Source organism: Passer montanus, unplaced genomic scaffold (assembly GCF_014805655.1).
Source record: "Passer montanus isolate IOZ18808 unplaced genomic scaffold, ASM1480565v1 scaffold35, whole genome shotgun sequence".
NCBI lineage: Eukaryota > Metazoa > Chordata > Aves > Passeriformes > Passeridae > Passer > Passer montanus.
Genome location: NW_024368263.1, coordinates 2,833,297 through 2,851,658, shown reverse-complemented (window position 1 = coordinate 2,851,658; position 18,362 = coordinate 2,833,297). Strand labels below are relative to the sequence as shown.

The following is an 18,362-nucleotide window of genomic DNA, read 5'->3' as shown; positions in this document are numbered from 1 at the left end:
ACTGCAGAAGCCATCACGAGAAAGGGCCAGCACAGAGCCAGGTAGGGAAAATTATTTATTCAACATGCAGTAGCACAAATGCATTGGAGATGTATGTACAGGTAGGACTGCTGGGGATGAAGCAGGAACCTCACCCTTACAGAGAAGGAACATTCATAGTTTAATTTCCAAAGCAGCAGGACTGTGGTGTATGTCCATATCTGGGTGGCTGCTGCTGAAAGCACCTGTGCTCTCCTGCCTTCCTCCGAGTCACAGTGAGCTCCACATGCAGGGAAGCAGTGGCCCTGCTCCTCAGGACACACACCCAGGCACTGCTCCCCTGCCTACCATGTCTAAAGTGCTGGCAAGAACATGTCTGAGGCAGAAAGAATTCTCTCCTTGTCACTTATCTCCCAGTCCATCAATTTAAAACACCTTTCTTTAGGATACAAACAACCTATCCCTCTCCCCTGGCTTCTGCATCAGGGAGCTGACAAGGCTGAGATCTCCACAGGCTTCAGACCAGGACAAGCCTGGATTCCACCTCCAGGGGCTCCTGCAGCTGCCTGCTGCCTCCGATGAGGGCCTCAGGCTTGTGAATTCCATTTGTCATTTATAGGGATTTTTATTCTGCAGCACAATAAAGAAAATTCAACTACGAATAACTGCAAGCTGTGTTTGCAGCAATGGTTTTACAGCCACCCTTCATTCCAGCATCATGTTCTCCTGTGGAGTTTGCCTACATGAGGCAGGAGCCTCTGTACTGCTTTTCTCTGTGCTGCTCCCACTCCAGGTTTGAGAGGAGCTGTTGTCTGACAGCCCTGCTGGAAATGCAGAGCTGAGTGTCCAAGGACTGAGCAAGCACCTCTCTGTGTTATGTCAGTGGGTGTTAAAAACCCCCATTAATTTACAAGAGTCTGTCTCAGAGCTCACTGAGGCACTGCTTGAGACTGGAAACAGAAGAAAGAAGGGGCTGCTGGAACCAAGGTTTGGTGATTGAAACCTTATTTCTAGGAGGTTGTAGCTAAGGGATCAGCTCTTCTGTTAGCACTGATGTCCAGCAAAAATGTTTTCCCCTTTGTGGGGACAATTGCACTTTGCCACTTAATACAGAGAACAAAGAAAATGGGGCATTAACCCAGCACATGCCCCATCCCAGCCCAGGGGAGCCTCTCTCTGCCTGCTTGTTCTGTTTTAATACTCTACGGTTCTATTATTTACATCTTGTAGTTCATGGTACTCAGCTCAATAAAACACAGTATTTGACTATAGCAGTAACACTGCCTGCATGAGGGGATATGAGAGGCATCTCTCCTTATCCCTGGATTCAGTCACTTGCCCTGGCTAGTGATTGTAAAGACAGGTCTGTGCTCCAGGTGCTGTCCTCCTCCAATACTGACCAATACCCTCCAGCCCTTTTTCCTCCTCACTATGCATTTCCTCTTTTCTCCACGCTATGGAATGCAATGAAGGAAAAAAAAACCAAACCAGTGTATCCATTTGCAGACAAAACTCAGCACCAGCTGCCCCAAATGGATGCCCCAGGGTGGCAGCCAGCAGTGTAAAATAAATATAACAAGTAAAGACACAGCAGTATGGCACACGGAGCGAGGGGCTGCTCACACCGGCCCTTGGGAATGAAGCAGGAGAGGGAGAAGGGAGCTAAGTGTTATTTCAGTGTAAAAAAGGAAGCATTCCCTCATGGAGCAGCATTATTGCTCAGCATGCTCACGGGCCCGTGTGGCACAAGGAGGTCACAGTCCCAGGAGGGCTCTGTCAGGGCTCTGCGCTGAGCTCGCGGCATCATCACCCCACAGCCTGTCGGGATCTCTGGACAGCAGTGCAGGAAAAGCCAACCAAATCCCCTTCTGCTGACAGGTCTTCCCTCAAAATACAATAACTTCAAGTTTAATAGAGTGGAAGATAGAACCAGATTCACCCAGAGGTCAAAGTAAAAGCAGCCAGCAGCGCCTGTCGCTGGCTGCCTCTCAGTTCATGCTTGGCAGAAGTGTTCCAGGGCCCCTTCAAATGTGGGGCACAACATTCTGGACTAAAGCTACAAGCAGAGTGGTCAGGACATGTAAACAAAGCTGAACATCACCAGTGGATAGCATGTGTGTCCCTCCCCACGGCACATCTGTTCCAGTCCTGTGGGATCCTGCCCTGGTCCTGTCACAGTCTCTGGCAGTGTCCTAAGGTCATAGATTCCCCCACTGCTCTACCGGGGGAAACTGATCCACTTCGCCCACTTCTGTGCTGGGCTGATCTCCCAGGGTGAAGGTCAGTCTGTACCTCAGCCTCACCTTCTCCTGCAGGAAAGACAAAACCCAAAAGCAATGTGAGAACAGTCCCAGCTCCAACAGCCCTGAACAAAACACTTCACTGTTACAGCTCTACAGAGAGCACAAGACTTCTGTTACACAGAGCAGGGGCAGGAGGGCTCAGGTTAAGTTCATTGAGTTCAGCTATTTACAAACCTGAGTTATTCACCTTACACTTTTTATACCAAAAATCTTTTACTGCTTAGCATGGAGCAGAACAAGAAAAGCATGAATGACCTGTGAGCACAGACTGCACAGACATGGCCAGTTGTTCAGCTGCTCTCCAGAGAGCCTAAAGACTGCTGCTGGAAAAATTCCAAAATTTAAATTCCTCATCATATAGAGGAAGATAAAACAGTTCCTGCTCTGAAAAATGCCTTGCAATACAGTAAGTACAAGATGGAAGCAGCCCTTCAGTGACAGCACCTTTGTGTACCCACAAAGTTTTTTAAACATCCACTCAACTCTTCTGACATTCATCCTTTTATCTCAGAGATTTCAGCTGATATCTTAATGGCACTTTCATTGTAATTCTGAAGTATAAATATCTAAATTTGTCAAACAATTAGAAAGTCCTTTGGATTTGTGCTTTCAGAGCTGGCTGACTGAATGAGTGACTACAGCAAGGAAAATGCTTCTCAGATGCTCCTAGCATCATCAGCAGAAAGGGAAGTGTCATCCCTGTTGTGTCCCTGGTCACAGGTATTCCTCAGAGAATGATGGAACAGGCAAGATCTGACATTTGTCTGCTGGTTCATCAAAAATACTGCTACAGCACCAGTTAATTTAGCATTGATCTAATTGGCAAAGCCAGGCACGTTCAGTGCACAGAGGAGTCAAACTCCTGATGCAGCTTTGCTTCCCTTTAAAGCTGAGCCTGAGCCCTTTGGCTGGAAGAAGTGTACTCTCCCTTCTCCCTGCCAAAGATTGTTGGGAAGAGCGTCCACTAGCCCTGAACTGAAACACCAACATTCCATAGTAACCACTTTGGAGGGCACATCAGAATCACAGATAATTAAGGTTGGAAAAGACCTCCAAGATCATAAAGGCCAAGCTTTTAGGAACAAACAGCTGTAGCTGCTCAAATGTTTGGTCCCACCCCCCCACAGAGTTCAGCTGATGTCAAACGTGTCTGAAGAGGGCAGGATAAATCCCACTGTCCCTCTCACCTTTGCAGGATTTGCCAGAAGCATGACCTGGGTGATGGCAGCTGGTGGCTGGATGGGATTGAACGGAGACAGCTCAGTGCCAGAGGGTGGCTGTAGCTTCACCTTCATGGACTGCAAATGAAAGAGAGCAGAACCTCAGGGATGGTCTCCTGCCTTGGGGAAAATGAAGGATGCATGCACAGGCTGGGGGGACAACAGCACATATCCAAATGGAAGAGAATCAACCTACAAGTGAGAATGAGGGAACAAGAGCCAGCCCAGCTTGCAGAACACACTAGGAACAGGCAGATCTTATCCTGTTCAGTGTTTCCTGCCTCTGACAAGAACCTTTGTGTTCTGGGAAGAGCACAGCCTATGGAAAGGCCAGACCAGGCTGTCCCAAGTCCTCGAGTGCACGGCCAGGCCTCCCTGGCTGCAGCCCCTGTGCCACGTGTCCCTACCTTGGGCACGGCCGCCTGCAGCACGATGTTCCTGACGGGCAGCGGCGCCGTGTTGAGCATGGACACCACCACCACCAGCACGTCCGAGCGCCCCGGCGGGCACTCCCGGGCAAAGTGCAGCAGGATCCGGAAGCCGTTCTTGTCGTAGGCTGTCACGGGCAGGGCACTGCCTGCCACGGGGAGAGAAGGGACAGGATGCAGCTTCATGCTGCAGCAGATGGTCTGAGGCAGCATCAGGTGATCACAATGGAGCTGCTCATCCCTTCTCTCTATTTCATCAACTTTGACAAGAAGCTTTGTCTTCAAAAAATATGCAAAGTGAAAAACCTGAAATACTTACTGGGTTTAATGGATTCCAAGGGAACATGGACATTGGCCAAAGAAATTTCAGGTGCTTTCATGGGACTGCCTTGCTGCTGGAATGATGCCGGCTGGAAGAGAGGACTTCCTGATCCAGCAGGGCAGCTGCTTGGGAAGGGAGCAGGAGGGGCCCCAGAGGCAGTGGCTGCCAGCCCTGCAGGGGCTGCTAATGGGGCAGGGGTGACAGTGGTTGGCAAAGTAACCCCAGGGAACACTGAAGGTGTTGCCATGCCTTGGGTGGCACTCCTGCAAGAGAGACAGAAAAGCCGTGGTGAATGGAGCTGGAAGTGAAGCAGGAATTTCACCAATACCCAGAGGTAACAGCTCATCACAAGGACAAAGCAGCAGCCTGAAGTCAGGCTGGAGTCTGATTCTGCACAGTCTCACATGAGAACTACAAGGACAAGGGTGGTGGTTGGGTTGAGGTCACTTCTCCAAGTCAGGGAGGAAATGAGGCCTCTTGTACCTTAACAGCCACTTCCCCTTCACACCACACCTTTGGATCAGGCAACAGTACAGCTGTGTGCTCTGCCTGCCTTTCCCTCACAGAGGTGGAAAACTTGTAGTAGTTTGTAAACTGTAACCTCTGAGAAGAAAAATCCCAATCCCACATTTCTACCAAACCAGAGAGTTGAAAGTCACCCTTAGAATTTGGCACTCCAGTGAGCTTGGCTTCTAACTGCAGAGCCAAAGCAAAGTCAGGACTTTTGGTTACCCTTTGGCTTCTTCAAGGAGTTGTTCCAATGCATCCATCTTATGTGACATATTGCTCCCCACAGATGAGCTGAAGTAGGCAGGAGCAGCTGGAATAGTCTTAGGAGGCCCTGCAGGGGCAGCTGGTACAGCAGGAAATACAAACGGTGCTGAGTTTGGTGCTGGGAGGCTGGGAGCAGTCTGGGAGGCTGGGAAAGCAGAAGGCAGAGTGGCTGATGTGCCACACGTGGTCTGTGATGTGTGATGGAGAAGAGGGTTCCCTGCAGGGTTGCAAGCAACAGTCACCATCTTCGGATTAAAGAAATCCAGGTCCAACTGCTCATTCTGAAAGAGAGGACAGGCAGATGCTCTAATTCACTGCTGGCCCTGATGCACTGCTCTGTTACAGAGGGACAGAGGTTTACCACAAAAACAGGTTCTGGGTGACAAGCAGTAAAGTCTGAGGCCTAAGTCAGGGCTACATCTGATCTGTAATTTAAGCAAAGCAAGGACTAACATCATGGGGACAGAAGGGACACTGAGAAAGCCAGGTTCAGGGATACCTACTTTGTTTAAATGCAGCTATCCCAGATTTTAGGGATAAACCAGACTGCCCCTTTGCCTGTGTGTGTGACCACATGGTTTTCCAAGGTGACAGTGTGCCCTGAGACTTCCCACAACATCAGTCTCTCCTTCCTTCCCCTTCCCTGAGACTCCTCCTTTGTACCTCAAACATGCTCCACTGGCTGTTCTCTGAGGCCTCCTTCCCTGCTGCAGGGGCTGGGTCATTCAGGCCTGAAGGGAAAAACAACAGGAGGAGAAAATGGATTCAGTGTAATTCCTTGGCTGCTGTTTCAGTACCATCAAAACTGGATTCAGCTCTTCCAGAGCCCAAGAACCTGATGAAACACTGAGATGGACTGCAAGTCTATGATGAGGAAGAGACTGACAGCACCAGCAGTCATGCCCTGCACACAGCTCTTCTAACCCATCCTGATTAGCATTGCCTTCTGCTGTTCACATCTGGGCTCCAGAGACAGGCATCCTGCAGGCTCCTGTGCACAGCCCCTCTGAGGCACCTTCTCCCTAGCAAAACCCCACAATCAGGGCTTCATCTGTCCCAAACTGCAGCCTGTTAAACAGTTTATTTCTTTCTTCCCAGCTCTGGGAAGAGATTTTAATACCGACTCACTGACCAGGGCTTATGCTCAGCATGATGCAAGGGAGCATTCCCTGGAATCCAGGAACATGGATTCCATGAGAGAACACAGAAGTAGCCTTTCTTAGGATGGACTGAGCAGCCCTTCTGCAGGCCCCTCAGCATCTTACCCAAGCACAGGAGCTCCTCATCCAGCAAGGACAGGGAGTTGGTTGTGCTGCCCTGCTGAGCAGCTGCTGTTTCCCCCTGGCTGGAGGAGCTGCGCAGCGGTGCCAGCGTCTGGGGAGGAGGAGGGAGGATGGGGATTTCAGCTGGGCCAGGGGCTGTGCTGGGGGCAGGTGCCAGGCTGCTGGGTGGCATCGGAGGTGGCGGTGTGCTCGTGGTGTCCAGTCCAGCAAGGTCAATGAGGGTGTTGAGATTATTGGTGGAGTTACTCCCTGCAGAAGACATGAGAAGAGCATGACTAGGAAAGAAGGCAAAAGGCTCAGAGCAAACCCAGTGTGCACAAGAAATTAGCAGAGAGGTGGTTTAGATCCTCATCTGAGCATGGCTTATGGCTCTTTGTAACAGGGAAAGGATATTTGTTGTCTGGACTATGTAAATCAACACAGATACTTAAAAGAATGAAAATCTGCTTCAACCAGTGCTGCTTCCCCAGTGCATCACAATTCATGATCTCTTCAAGAATCTTTTGAACTCAGATGAGGCTTTGGGAGTTCCTACAGCAGTATAATAAACAGAGGTTACCAGAGAGCTGGAAAGCTGAAATTCCTACCACCTCAATCTTCATATTTAGAACAGTCTTGTCCCAGTAAGATGCTGCCAGGAAGCAGCAAAAAAGTTTGAGTCCCAAGTGGTAATTCTGTCACACTCATGCCCAGAGCTTTCAATGCTGAAGCTCAAGTGTGAAGTGGGCAACTGGTCTGAATTCAAAAATGGAATTACTTGCAAAACCAGGAAAAGGACCCCTGGTCCAGCTCCTACTCTTCAGCTCTTATGTTTTTGATAAAATTATCTTCTTCTTACACATTACCACTAAGAAACAGGACAAATGTGGGGAGGAAAACTTCCAGCCACACAAACTGCTCACATAGAGGTTTGCTACTGATGTTATCAAAGGTTTCAATAGTATGGACTGAGCAATGGAGAATGCAAAGCTGCAGCACTGCTGCTTCTGTCCAGAACTGTTTATCCACTGCTCAGGAGCCTTCTTATTCCCTCTGATTCACAAACTGTTGGCCACAAGAACCACCAAAAGCTACTTTAACAAAACAGGAAACATTGTTCAAAAGACTTAGAATTGCAGGATTCAAAAATTAAACAATTGTCTTCCCAAGAACTCACCTTCCACTGCAGACATCCCAGGGAGATCCACTTCACCATTGATCACTTGCCCCTCTATTATTTTTTTATAGGAATTTATCACACGTGATAAATTGTCACTGGCCTGCAGAATATCCCCTACAAGAGAAATAAAAATGACCTCCAGGGCTTTAGTCACTTTGTTCCTACTAATGCTGAGAGTGCTCAGTTGTCAATTAAATAATCAGCAAGAAAACCCAGGAATATTTGGCTATGAGCTCCATCACTCTGCCTGTGCCACATTTCTATAAGCAATACCCTGACCTTTTCTAGCTCCATGCACATTGCAGTAACAAGAAAAAAATAAGCCCAAGGTTGTTCCCCACAGCAACTCCCTTCCCCTCCCAAAGCAGCAGCTGTGCCCCATTACTGCTCCCATCCTCCTGAACCACCTTTACTGTCCAGTCCTTCCCTGAACTGGAATGAAAAGCACAAAGAGGGAAGGACTGGCCTTTACTAAAGCAACAGGAACCAACAGTGAGGAAATGACTTTATAGCTGAACACTTACAAAGGCAAGGAGCACAACAGCAATGAAAAAGGACAAGTGTAGCTTAGTTTACCCAAACTGCTGTCATTATCCTCTGTCTCACTAGCCAGCTTGAACAGCGTCCGTCTTTTGGTTTCACATCTTTCGTAGAGCTCCTGAAAGACAGATTAGGACAGAGGGTTCCACCAGCCAGGAGCTACTGCCAGCAGCACCAGTCAGCACAGACTGCCCCCCAGAACAGACCAGTCTCACTGTGCCAGGATGGCCCTCTGTGCCCAGCTGACAATGCTGAGCAGCGTTACGTGAGCCTGGGGTAACACAACCTGCATTCCCAACACATTTCTCAGTCCTCCCTCACATCAGCACTTATGGCCAAGTTCTAATCCAAAAGAGATATTCCTTCCTTGTACAGGAGTCCATAAAAGCCTGAGGAAGAGCAGAATCATGCTTCAGCAATTAGATTTCAGTTATGCTGCAACCACTACTGAGTCTGCAACCACACAGCAGAAAGGTGGCAGTAACAAAATGGTTCAAGGAAACAAACACATTTCTTTAGCATCTTATCACTCTTTAAAGACCTTGTTGTTAAAAATAAGTGAGTTTGATTTTTTTAAATAAGATAATGTGCAATTCTTAAAGGCTCTGGGCCTACCAAATCATCCCTGGGATGGTTGTTACAATTTTCACTTTGCTGATGTTCTCCTAATCCTGTAACACAAGCTGAAACTGTTCCTCTGAAGGGGAGGGACTATTTTCTGCCCCATTCAGCCTTTAGTTTATTCATCCACAGTGCTGCAATGGACAGTTATGACCTGCAATCTGTATGTCTTTATAGGATCCAGAATTAAAAACTGCAGCTTCTAGGTTCTGCCATGCTGCACCTTTGGAGAACAGCTGCACCTCACTTCCAGCATAGATGAAAAGGAGCTAATCCCCACCCAGTCTTTTGGTGAAAGGCACTAAAAACATGGATATTTTCTTGCTTGCTATTTGCAGCAACTGCTCCTTTTTCTCACCACTGCTCTCCACTTTACTGCAGTGTTTGTAATTCTCTGCAAAACTCAAGTCTGCAAGAAAGGACTGACTCCAGGATTGCTGGGAAGAAGGAGCAGCTCAGACCCACCTTCATGAGCTCCCTGTCAGCCTCTGAGGAGTCCTCTTTGCTGTAATGAACCAGCATCTCATTCAGCAGCTTCACATTGTTGTTCACCTCCTCCAGCGTGTGCATACGCTTTGTCACCTTCTGGATCCGAGCCTCATCCTGCAGGGTGGAAAGCAAAGACAAAGGGTGAGCTTCCTTCTAAAAGCTTACAGTAAGACAACCACAGATATTATCTGCAAACATGTCAGTAATGGCTATTTAAGGTTAAGCCAGAAAAAAGCAAACAAAACCCTTCTTCATTCATGCAAAGCTTTGTTTATTTTATTGTCTTTTCACCACCATTCTGGAATTACAGGCAACCCCGTATTTCCAAAAAGTCTCATTAGATAGACTTCAATGTATAATTACAACACTAAAAAAAATCCCAGAAGTTCCTTTCTGACCTTTTCAGAAGACTTTTTTTTTGTTCACTTGATGCCATTTAACAAAAGAGATGTGTTTGAAACAAAACATTTACTAGGAACAACAAGCACACTCTGGTGGAAAATGTCCACCCATCTCTGATTGGAGATTCCAACTGAAGACGTAGGAGAATCTGCCCTGGGGACAAGAGGAGCTTGAATGAAATATCCTGGTAACCTATACAACCACTATGGCCCAGAAGGTATCCTTTTATTTGCCAGAATCCCAGTGAGTCATTTCCTGGACTCCAGAGTTTGGAATGACTGCCATGGGTGGATGTAGCACAGCTTTACAAAGAGGAAGGTGTTTCCATGAACTTGTTTGTGAAAAAAAACAGTCCAGTGACTCAGTCCTCAGCATCCAGGGCTGGTATCACAATGCTCCCACCAAACCTTGATATGAAATCCCACCTTGAATGATGGGAATGTGGTTATTTACAACAAGAGACATTCAATTCCTACCCCATCATCCACCAGAGATACCAACTGTAGACATTTCTGTGAGACAAGCATCTCCTAGGTACAAACTAGAGACCTAATCCTAAGCTCTCCATCATTTGAAATCAAATTGCTTAAAACCTGGAAAGCAGACTGCTGACCTGAACCAATCCTACATGAATTTCTTACCTCTTTTACCATGGATTTTATAAGTTTGTTGGCCTCTTGTAAATCATCTGGGTTTTTGCTTTTCAGCAGCTTGGCTAGAAGCTGAAAGACAAGAAAATTATAGTCAGGAAACAAATAAAGACCCTTGAGCAAGGGAAAAGGAATCTAGATGAACAATTCAGGGGAAAAGGGATAGAGCCCAGTATTACAAAGCTCACACAGCTTCCATAGTTACAGGGACTTCAGCAGGAGTCATTTAGAGTTTATTATCTATGTGAGTTGTTGCATTCGTGCTTTTACACAGGACATACTCTGTGACATCTCACTGACTTCTGGCACTAGATAGTTATTCCTCCCATTCATTATTTTTCCTCCTGTGTGTGAAACCATCTATGCTTTCCAGTACTTCAGCAGGATGGCACTTTAACATAAGTAACCCCCATAATGGTAACACAGACAAGGTCTTAACTGGAATTTTGGGTTAAGCAGGTGGACAAAGCAGTGAACAGACCATCCCCCCCAAAATAAAAGCCACATTATTATACTTTGCTTCCTTATTCTAAATGTGCACTGAGTAATCACTTTTCATTAGTGACTTTGACACAAGCCTTCACTGTACCTTGGATTTCTCCTCATCATCAAACACCGGGTTCTTGGGACGAGGCGGTGGGGAAGGAATCAGTGTTCTGTCTGCAGGGATCACGGGATCAAACATGACAATCCCTGAAAGCAGAAAGGGATCCTGTGGGTCAGCACACACCCTCACACCAGGCAGGGCACACAGGTACTCCCAGGATTCTCTCAGAGCCAACACACATCTGCCCCTGATGCTGCCACGCTGTTCCAGTGAACAATACATCCAAATCCCTAAGCTGAATTTTACCTGGATGTTCTCCCAGCCCCACAACATGAGCTAAAACTCTGCCTCTGAAAGGAAGGACCCATTTTCAGCCCCATTCAGCCTTTAGTTTATCCATCCACAGTGCTGCAAGGGACAGTTATGACTTCCAATATGTGTGTCCTAATAAGACAGGATGGTTTCCAGAGCTTTCATGGAATCTATTTTTCTCGTGAAGCTACTGAGTTTTTTTCATTGTGCCTACACAAGAAATGTGTGTCAGCTGAACTAAAGGAACAGCTGCAAAGCCATTTAGTTAAAAGAACACAAAAAGCTACTTGGAAGCCCTTATTTCCCTTTAAATTAGACTTGTTCAAATAATCTAATAACTACTTCCACCAAAAAAAAAAAGAACTTAGAAAAGGCCCTTCAAACCAAAACAAAAGTATTTGCAAGGTATTTCACTAATTTAGTTAACTGAGCTGAGCCAACCCTGCCCAAGGCATTTACACATAATGAAAAGCTTTTCAGAGAATTTCTCCCTTGTTCTATTTCCCCTCAGAGCTTGCCTTGATCCCATTTAATTAGAAGCTGTATATTTTGTGACACTCTTGCTCAAAGCCCAGGCTGGAGAGAATGCATGAGCGAGCAGCTGGCTCCCTACCTTGTCTCTTCAGCATGTAGTAGGCATCCTTGATTTTGGATTCCTCTGGCAATGCCACAGTCCAGCTGTACAGCAATTCAATCACTTTGGACTTCACCTTCTCTGAGACTCGGTCCCCCAGGTACTAAGTGTGAGGAAAAAAAGATCCAAATTCTTCATGTTTTAAATTTCTTTTTAAAAATAAAGCTCTGTGGAAACTCAGAAATACATTCAAAGGTGTATGATCCAAGTTCCAAGATGGTCTAAGGTACATCTCATTAGGAGGAAAGGGTGCTTCTCTAATAGATTTGAAATAACAGTGAAGAGAAGCTTTGAGATTACCTTCAGCAAAAGAAAAAGCAGCTGTTCTGCTGGCTCCAGGATTTTGCTATTTTAAAAATTACAGCAATACAGAGAACCACCCCCTCCTCTGTCTTATGGGAGAGAATTTGGGAATGCATTGCTGCATCAGTCATGCCATAGGGAAGATTTTCAGCACATTAAACTCATCATGAGTGTTGAGGGACTTAGCCTGGCACTCTTTACACAGCAAGTCAGCAGAATGAGGACTAGAACTCCACGGCGTGCTGTCAAACCTCTTGTTTTAACCTCTGCATCACATTTCTCTTCCACAATCACTGGAATTACGTTTTCTAAAACAACACAGCCCAAGTTTTAGAAGCCCTTTAGAGTTACCTGAAGGATTAGAACAGCCCAGAGACTGCATAGTGATGGCAACCTAGTAAAACTTCCTGAGAAATTTAGTAAGGCATAAAAAACCCCAAACAACAAGAGCTTAGCTAACAAATGCTCTTGAATATAGAATAATAAGTGCAATGAGCCAAACAGAACACTGCAAATATTTTGGATGCTGTCTGTAGCTTACAGAGGTCAAACAAAAAGCAGCTACAGTTGTAATGCTCAGGGACTAACCTTTGGAGACACAACTTTTATTAACTCATTTAAAAAGCGAAACTTCCCAACTTCATTATGAAATCTTCTCCCACAATTCTTCATACAAGCTTCCAGCACCTGCATTCAAGGAACAGAAACAGGGGCTGAAAGCAAAGGGAAAAACCCTACAAATAACAGTGTGTGTTCTGCTTAGAGGGGGGGTAAAGGGCCCCTATCACTGAGACAAGTATTCCTGCTCCATGCAGACATCTATCTGAGTATGTGTTATCTCAATACTTGGCCTCAACAATAAACACAAATCTTGCCTGAAGTTAACAAAGGAAAGCAGCTCAAACTAACCCAGAGCTGTTTCTGGAGACTTTAGGGATGGAACTGTGCTCCCTCCCACCTCCCACGCCCTCCCAGGGATCAGGGCACTCAGCCCCCAGCTGACCCCATGGGCACACCCTGTGCCCCCTCTACCCCAGCCAAGTGATGCAAGAGGATACATGCCTGGATTTAAGGGGAGGGGTAAGGACTACCTACTGTCAGGGCTTGGACTGCCTCCCATTCCTGTGGTGACTGGATTTTATGAGCCAGGAGTCTCACAGCTATCTGTGGCCTGGAACAGAACAGGTAAACACCACAGAGGACTTTAACACCTTCACAAATTCTGCTGTTTAAACAAAGTGTCTTGCAAGTGAAGATTTTAAAGATGTGAAGCTCCACCAGCATTATCAGTGATAACCCCATTTCAGAGACTGGCAAATGGATAATTTTGGCCAGATGAGAACACTGGAGCTGCTGAACATGAAATTAGCAGCAGATTCAGAATTCCCAGTTTCCCAGTGCTCAGTCTGGATTAGCCATGCTGCCTTTCACAGGAGAGGCAGCATCTTCTCTCTGTTGTAGCCAGCTCTTTCTTGATATCAGCATATATACAAGAAAATGTAAATGTTTGATAATGGAATTTCAGACTTTAAACTGTGAACATTTATTTATTAAGTCTAGAGCAGTTTGGGACACTCACCCTTCAAGTTCCTTGTTGATCTGGTCACAGAATCCAATGATGTATTCCCAGTCCTCTTGCCTGTTGGATGGGTTGGTGGCTTTATCTTTGGCAAAGGAAAGAGAACATATTACCAATCAAAAGAAGAAACAGTACAAAAGGTCACACATTTCCTAGTGAAAAGCATCTGACATCCATTGCCAGCTCTAAAAAAGGAGAAAGAAGTTCACATGTGGTTTGTCTGTTCAGGGAAAAGGGTGTGTCCAAGCTGAGACATCCAAACATCCAGTAAGAACCACTTCTTTCCAAAGAAGACAGGTGACCAAATCTCAAGTGTTTAGAGACAGGCTATTCCCATATCCTAAATGAGAGCACAGAATAAAATATTTCAGCTCACCGTTTCCTCTGTCTGAAATGCTGTCTCTTTCTATTTGGCTGTAACAATAAACTCTTTAAAGGTTAAACCCTCACACTTTCTACACATGAAATTATTCTTACATTCCCTGGGAATTTGGCAGAAACAAGAGCTGGAACATCAGATGTTTAATATCAGTCATTTAGCATTAGCACTTGCTTTTGGAGTGCCAGCTGTTTTGATTGATGCCTTAGCATTTCTCCTGGGATTTATGAACTGAAATTTATTATTATACATTGATTCTTCTTTCAAGTAACAAACCCTTCAGCCTGCACCTGAGCAGGAACTCAAATCCTACATGCTGAAGCTATGAGATCAATGCTTTACTGACAGGGCTATTTCAGGCTCCTGAAGGATCCTCCCTTAAGCAGCAGGACCCCACTGACTGTGCTGACTGCAGAGCACTGAGGCTATCAGCACCTCTTTGGTTATGATGCATCTTCTCCGTGTATTTTACTTAACCCTGATGCAGCAATGAGCTTACAGGAGATCAGATTCCTGCTTTAACCTAATTTTCCAGCCAAGATGACCAGACATAATGGTTTTTCTTTCTTGTAAGGGAAGAAACAATGCACTGTACCTGTCCCTATACATCTAAGAGCTGGCATTTAAGAAACCTTCCTAAAAATTTTAATATAATGGAAAATGATTTAGGAAATTCAATATTGCTTAGTCAGATAGTACAGACCAGGGTATGAGAGCAGGAAAAAACCCAGCACATACCCCTGTACTTTCATCTCAGAGGGAAGCATAACAAAACAAACAAATGCTGCATTCCCAAGTGTCATTTTTTACCATCATTAAAACATATCCTTTTACCTCTCCAGGGACAGCAAAACAGCTGTCAGGCATCTACTCCAAACCCTCCCTTTCCCAGTGCACCTCAGCCCTCCTACTGTGCCCATCCTGCAAGGTTTGCTCAGGTTTTCCTCCTCACTCAATTGTACTTGTAAATCAAGTAAACTTTTCCATGGATTGCATGGTAACATATTCCACTGGTGTCTCTCTGTGCTCACTGCTGACCTTCATGGGACCCTGGATGAGCAGAAGACAGCAGCAAGGGAGGAATAACTGCAAGACAACATCCTGCAGAACTCACGGGGCTACCAGGCTGGCCTTAAACTCAAGAGATTCAAGGGAAGCTCAGTTTAAAAGACAACTTCTGCAGAGCTAAACAACTGTTCCAAACATGTGGCACCTGAACCTTATTACCACATTTCCAACTGATGAACACCCTGGAAGAATCATGAAACCATGGACTTACAACAGCCTAAAGCCTCTTCATGCAAGTCAAAAGCACTGTGGTGGTTTGGTGCTCCAAAACACCTCTTGTGCTCAGCAGGCCCAGAAGGAAAACATTCAGTTCCTGGCTGGAATTAAGGGAATTTACTTAATAAATGCAGGAGGAGCACAGACAGATAAGGACAAACAACCAACTGGACTCTGTCGGCTGCACATCCTGAAATTATGAAAATGATGTGGTACAAACAGGAAAATGTAACCAAGTTGCCCATGTTCAAAGTGTTAATTTTAAAGCTGTTCCAAATATCTCCAAAAACTTTTTGCAATGACACTGAATTATTTCAAGTTCTCAGACTCATCTAAGTTTTTTCTGCAAAAGCTCTCACATGAACACAGTGAAGTCTCAGAAGGAGAGAGTGACTGCCAAAGGGAAGTGCTGTTCCACATGAAGAAATTTCCTATTTCTAACATCCATAAAACCTCCATATGAAACCTTGGTTCATAAAAGTTAATGAGCTTGATCACAAGTCCTGCCCTGGCTCTGGAGATTGATGTGTTTGCATGACACAACACAACAGGATAGCTGTCCCCAGTCTCAGCACAGCCACGTGAACTCAGCATCCCAGAAGAGGGGAATCACCTCACTTCACCTACAGGGAGCTGTGTCACGTCTATCAAGTTGTGACTTACAATCCTCTCTATTTTTATGCAGAATGCTTAAAATGTGGGCAAGGAGCTCATCTGTGCTGCTTTATAAATATGCTTCAACCCTTATATGAAAGTATTCAGTACAGGAGAGTTGGTGCTCTGGAATATCAAGTCCTTGGCTTTTTTGTTGAAACTGCCAACCAAGGCCCATTTGGTACCAGTTATTTGCTTCCAGAGACACTTGTCCACCTGGTCCCCTCCTGAAAATCCCATTTCACACTGGCAACCACATGAATCTAAACTAGCAATCTGGGGACTGAAGTCCTGACACTACCTGCCACTACTTCTGCCTCAGTTTTCAGCTTTTTTAAAATGTGCTCAGGACAAACAAAGCTGCTTCACACCCACCCCGAGTATCAGAGCCACTCAGCCCTCAGGTCCTCTGAGAGACTGAAATGCTAATGAGGCAACAATCAGATTAATAATCAGATGTGAAACAAAGGTGTTTGTTTTCTCTAGAGAGAAACAATACTGGAAAGCAGAGAACCACAGAGCAGCTGGAATGAAGAGAACCACAGACCATTAACTGGCTGGTAACAAATGCCCCTGTTCTCCTGGATTCACTTCTCTACTGAAATGAGCCAAAAGCCACCCCAACAAAGAGTTTCCCCAAGTCAGGCTCAGCCTGTGATCCCAGCCCAGGTATGTGCACTCTAACAGTCAGACTCTGAAGTCCTGGGCAGAAAAGAACACTGAGCCAGACAAACCAAGGAAAAAAGAAACTAAGACAGTTATAATATTTTATCCATCTGCATCTGTTCCACAGGGGAACACTGCCTTAGCCTGACATGAGCAGGATACAAGAAGCTTCCTTTTGGATGCAGCAGAAAAAGCAGCATTGGAGTCAAAGGCTCCAGTTGTGTTTATACAACTGACGTTATCTCCCAACCTTCTTCTGTTTCAGCTGAGAGCAGAAGCAGAGCCTGCCTGCCAGGAAGGGACAGGAAGGATCACCTTCTCTCATCCCAGCTGCCTGGAATGAGGCAGGGCATGCAGATGCCAGATCATCCCAGGCTGAGGCACAGATCTTGCTGCAGCAGCAGGACACGAGGATGATGTTACTTCATGGGTCTGTGACTCCACCTGATGCCACAGGCAGGGCAGCAGGAGGCTGCACATCGCCACAGGAAAAAAAAAAAAATGGAACATTTTCAGTAAGAAAATTCTCCATCTTCCCGTGGCTGGGAAGTTGGCTGTGCTGCTGAGCCATTCCCTTGGGAGGGGTACAGCATGGCACACCCTCAAGGCTGGCATTAGCGCGGCTTTGTCACGATTACAGACAAACCCCCTCGGGAGGGCAGTGAAGCCGGGAGCTGCAGCGGCTCTGCCCGCCGGCCTCAGGCTCCGCCGGCAATTCCCGGACACGGCAGGCTCCGCTCCCCGCCACGGGAGGGGCGATCCGGCCACACCGGCAGCGATCGCTGTAGAGTGACCTGGCACAAAAGCATCCTCCTCAATCCGACAGCAGCACTCAAGCCTTGAAAAACGTGTGTCCCTCTGCAATCAGGCTCGCTGCAATGCTTCCCACGGTGAGTAAGGCCTTTGCAACTCTTCCCTGTAGCCCCCTGGCCAAGGACACATCACCTCTACCTTGACTTCCTCAATTAAAAAATATCCCCACAAAACAAGCACTCAGGAAGCGTTCCAGGCTATACAACCCAAAATATCCTTCCTACTAGAGACATTTTCACACACAAACTGAACTGGGTGAGTCAGCTCTCCTCAGAGAAAGATTGCAAGGAAGGGATGTGGGTGTTCCTTCTTGTGTCTCACTGGCTACAACAAAAGATATTGACAAATTGTGGGAGTTCAGAGGAGGAGCAAAAACGGTAAGGGGACAGAAGGGATTGAGCTAAAATGAGAACAGATGAAACATCTTTCAGACAGTAACTCGTATAACAGATCATGACAGCATGTACATGTTTAAATTTTATATAAAAATACCATGGAAGAAGGAGAATGATCTAATCTTGTTTATGGAAGGATAGCTCCAAGGGTAACAGGTTTTGCACTCTGAGGTATTTGGGGTAATGACCATCTTCTGCTGTTTGCCCCATGCCTGACTACTTGGAACTTCACTTGCTACCATAATCAAACAAATAACTATTTAAGAAAAAAAGAGAAGAAAATCTAGGCAACAGGCTCTGATGTGCAGCATGGCCTCCCAGGAACAGCAGCAGGAGCTCCTGTGTGTAGAATATACAAAAAACAATTACGGTTATGACTGATTCGTTCAGGAATCATATCCCTGTGTTCTGTACAGCCAGAGCCCAAATGACACGGACAGACACACACAGGCAGGGGCCACTCAGCAGCAGCTGGGCATCAACACACAACGGGGGTTTGTCCCCTCTAACCTTTAAAGTACCTTAGCCTGACAAACAGTAACTCGTATAACAGATCATGACAGCATGTACATGTTTAAATTTTATATAAAAATACCATGGAAGAAGGAGAATGATCTAATCTTGTT

The 18,362-nt window shown here is 46.0% G+C and overlaps 1 protein-coding gene across 3 annotated transcripts; it reads right to left on the bottom strand.

The window, feature by feature from the left end:
* Positions 1-42: 42 nt before the first annotated feature.
* Positions 43-16,982, bottom strand: GGA3 (golgi associated, gamma adaptin ear containing, ARF binding protein 3). Of its 3 annotated transcripts, none has more exons than XM_039716233.1 (17): positions 16,844-16,982; positions 13,546-13,630; positions 13,062-13,137; positions 12,555-12,653; positions 11,643-11,766; positions 10,760-10,863; positions 10,162-10,242; positions 9,095-9,232; positions 8,045-8,126; positions 7,466-7,582; positions 6,292-6,558; positions 5,690-5,757; positions 4,985-5,307; positions 4,250-4,515; positions 3,910-4,079; positions 3,470-3,580; positions 43-2,288 (listed from the first exon to the last, which is right to left on the bottom strand). In XM_039716233.1, the coding sequence occupies exons 1-17, from the start codon at positions 16,851-16,853 to the stop codon at positions 2,178-2,180; spliced, it is 2,232 nt and encodes a 743-aa protein (XP_039572167.1). In that variant the 5' UTR covers positions 16,854-16,982; the 3' UTR covers positions 43-2,177. The 3 variants fall into 3 exon arrangements, with proteins under 3 accessions (XP_039572167.1, XP_039572168.1, XP_039572169.1); XM_039716234.1 differs by lacking the exon at positions 16,844-16,982 and adding an exon at positions 16,779-16,797; XM_039716235.1 differs by lacking the exon at positions 16,844-16,982 and having other exon boundaries at positions 13,058-13,137; positions 13,546-13,619.
* Between the last annotated feature and the right edge of the window lie 1,380 nt (positions 16,983-18,362).

What these genes read in the sequence shown, in the direction of transcription:
- GGA3 (XM_039716233.1), bottom strand. An exon ending in ATCAACAAGGAACTTGAAGG is followed by an intron (nt 13,138 to 13,545) that starts GTGAGTGTCCCA and finishes GTTCTGTTCCAG; the next exon opens with GCCACAGATAGCTGTGAGAC. An exon ending in TGAGGAGCTCCTGTGCTTGG is followed by an intron (nt 5,758 to 6,291) that starts GTAAGATGCTGA and finishes TTTTCCCTTCAG; the next exon opens with GCCTGAATGACCCAGCCCCT.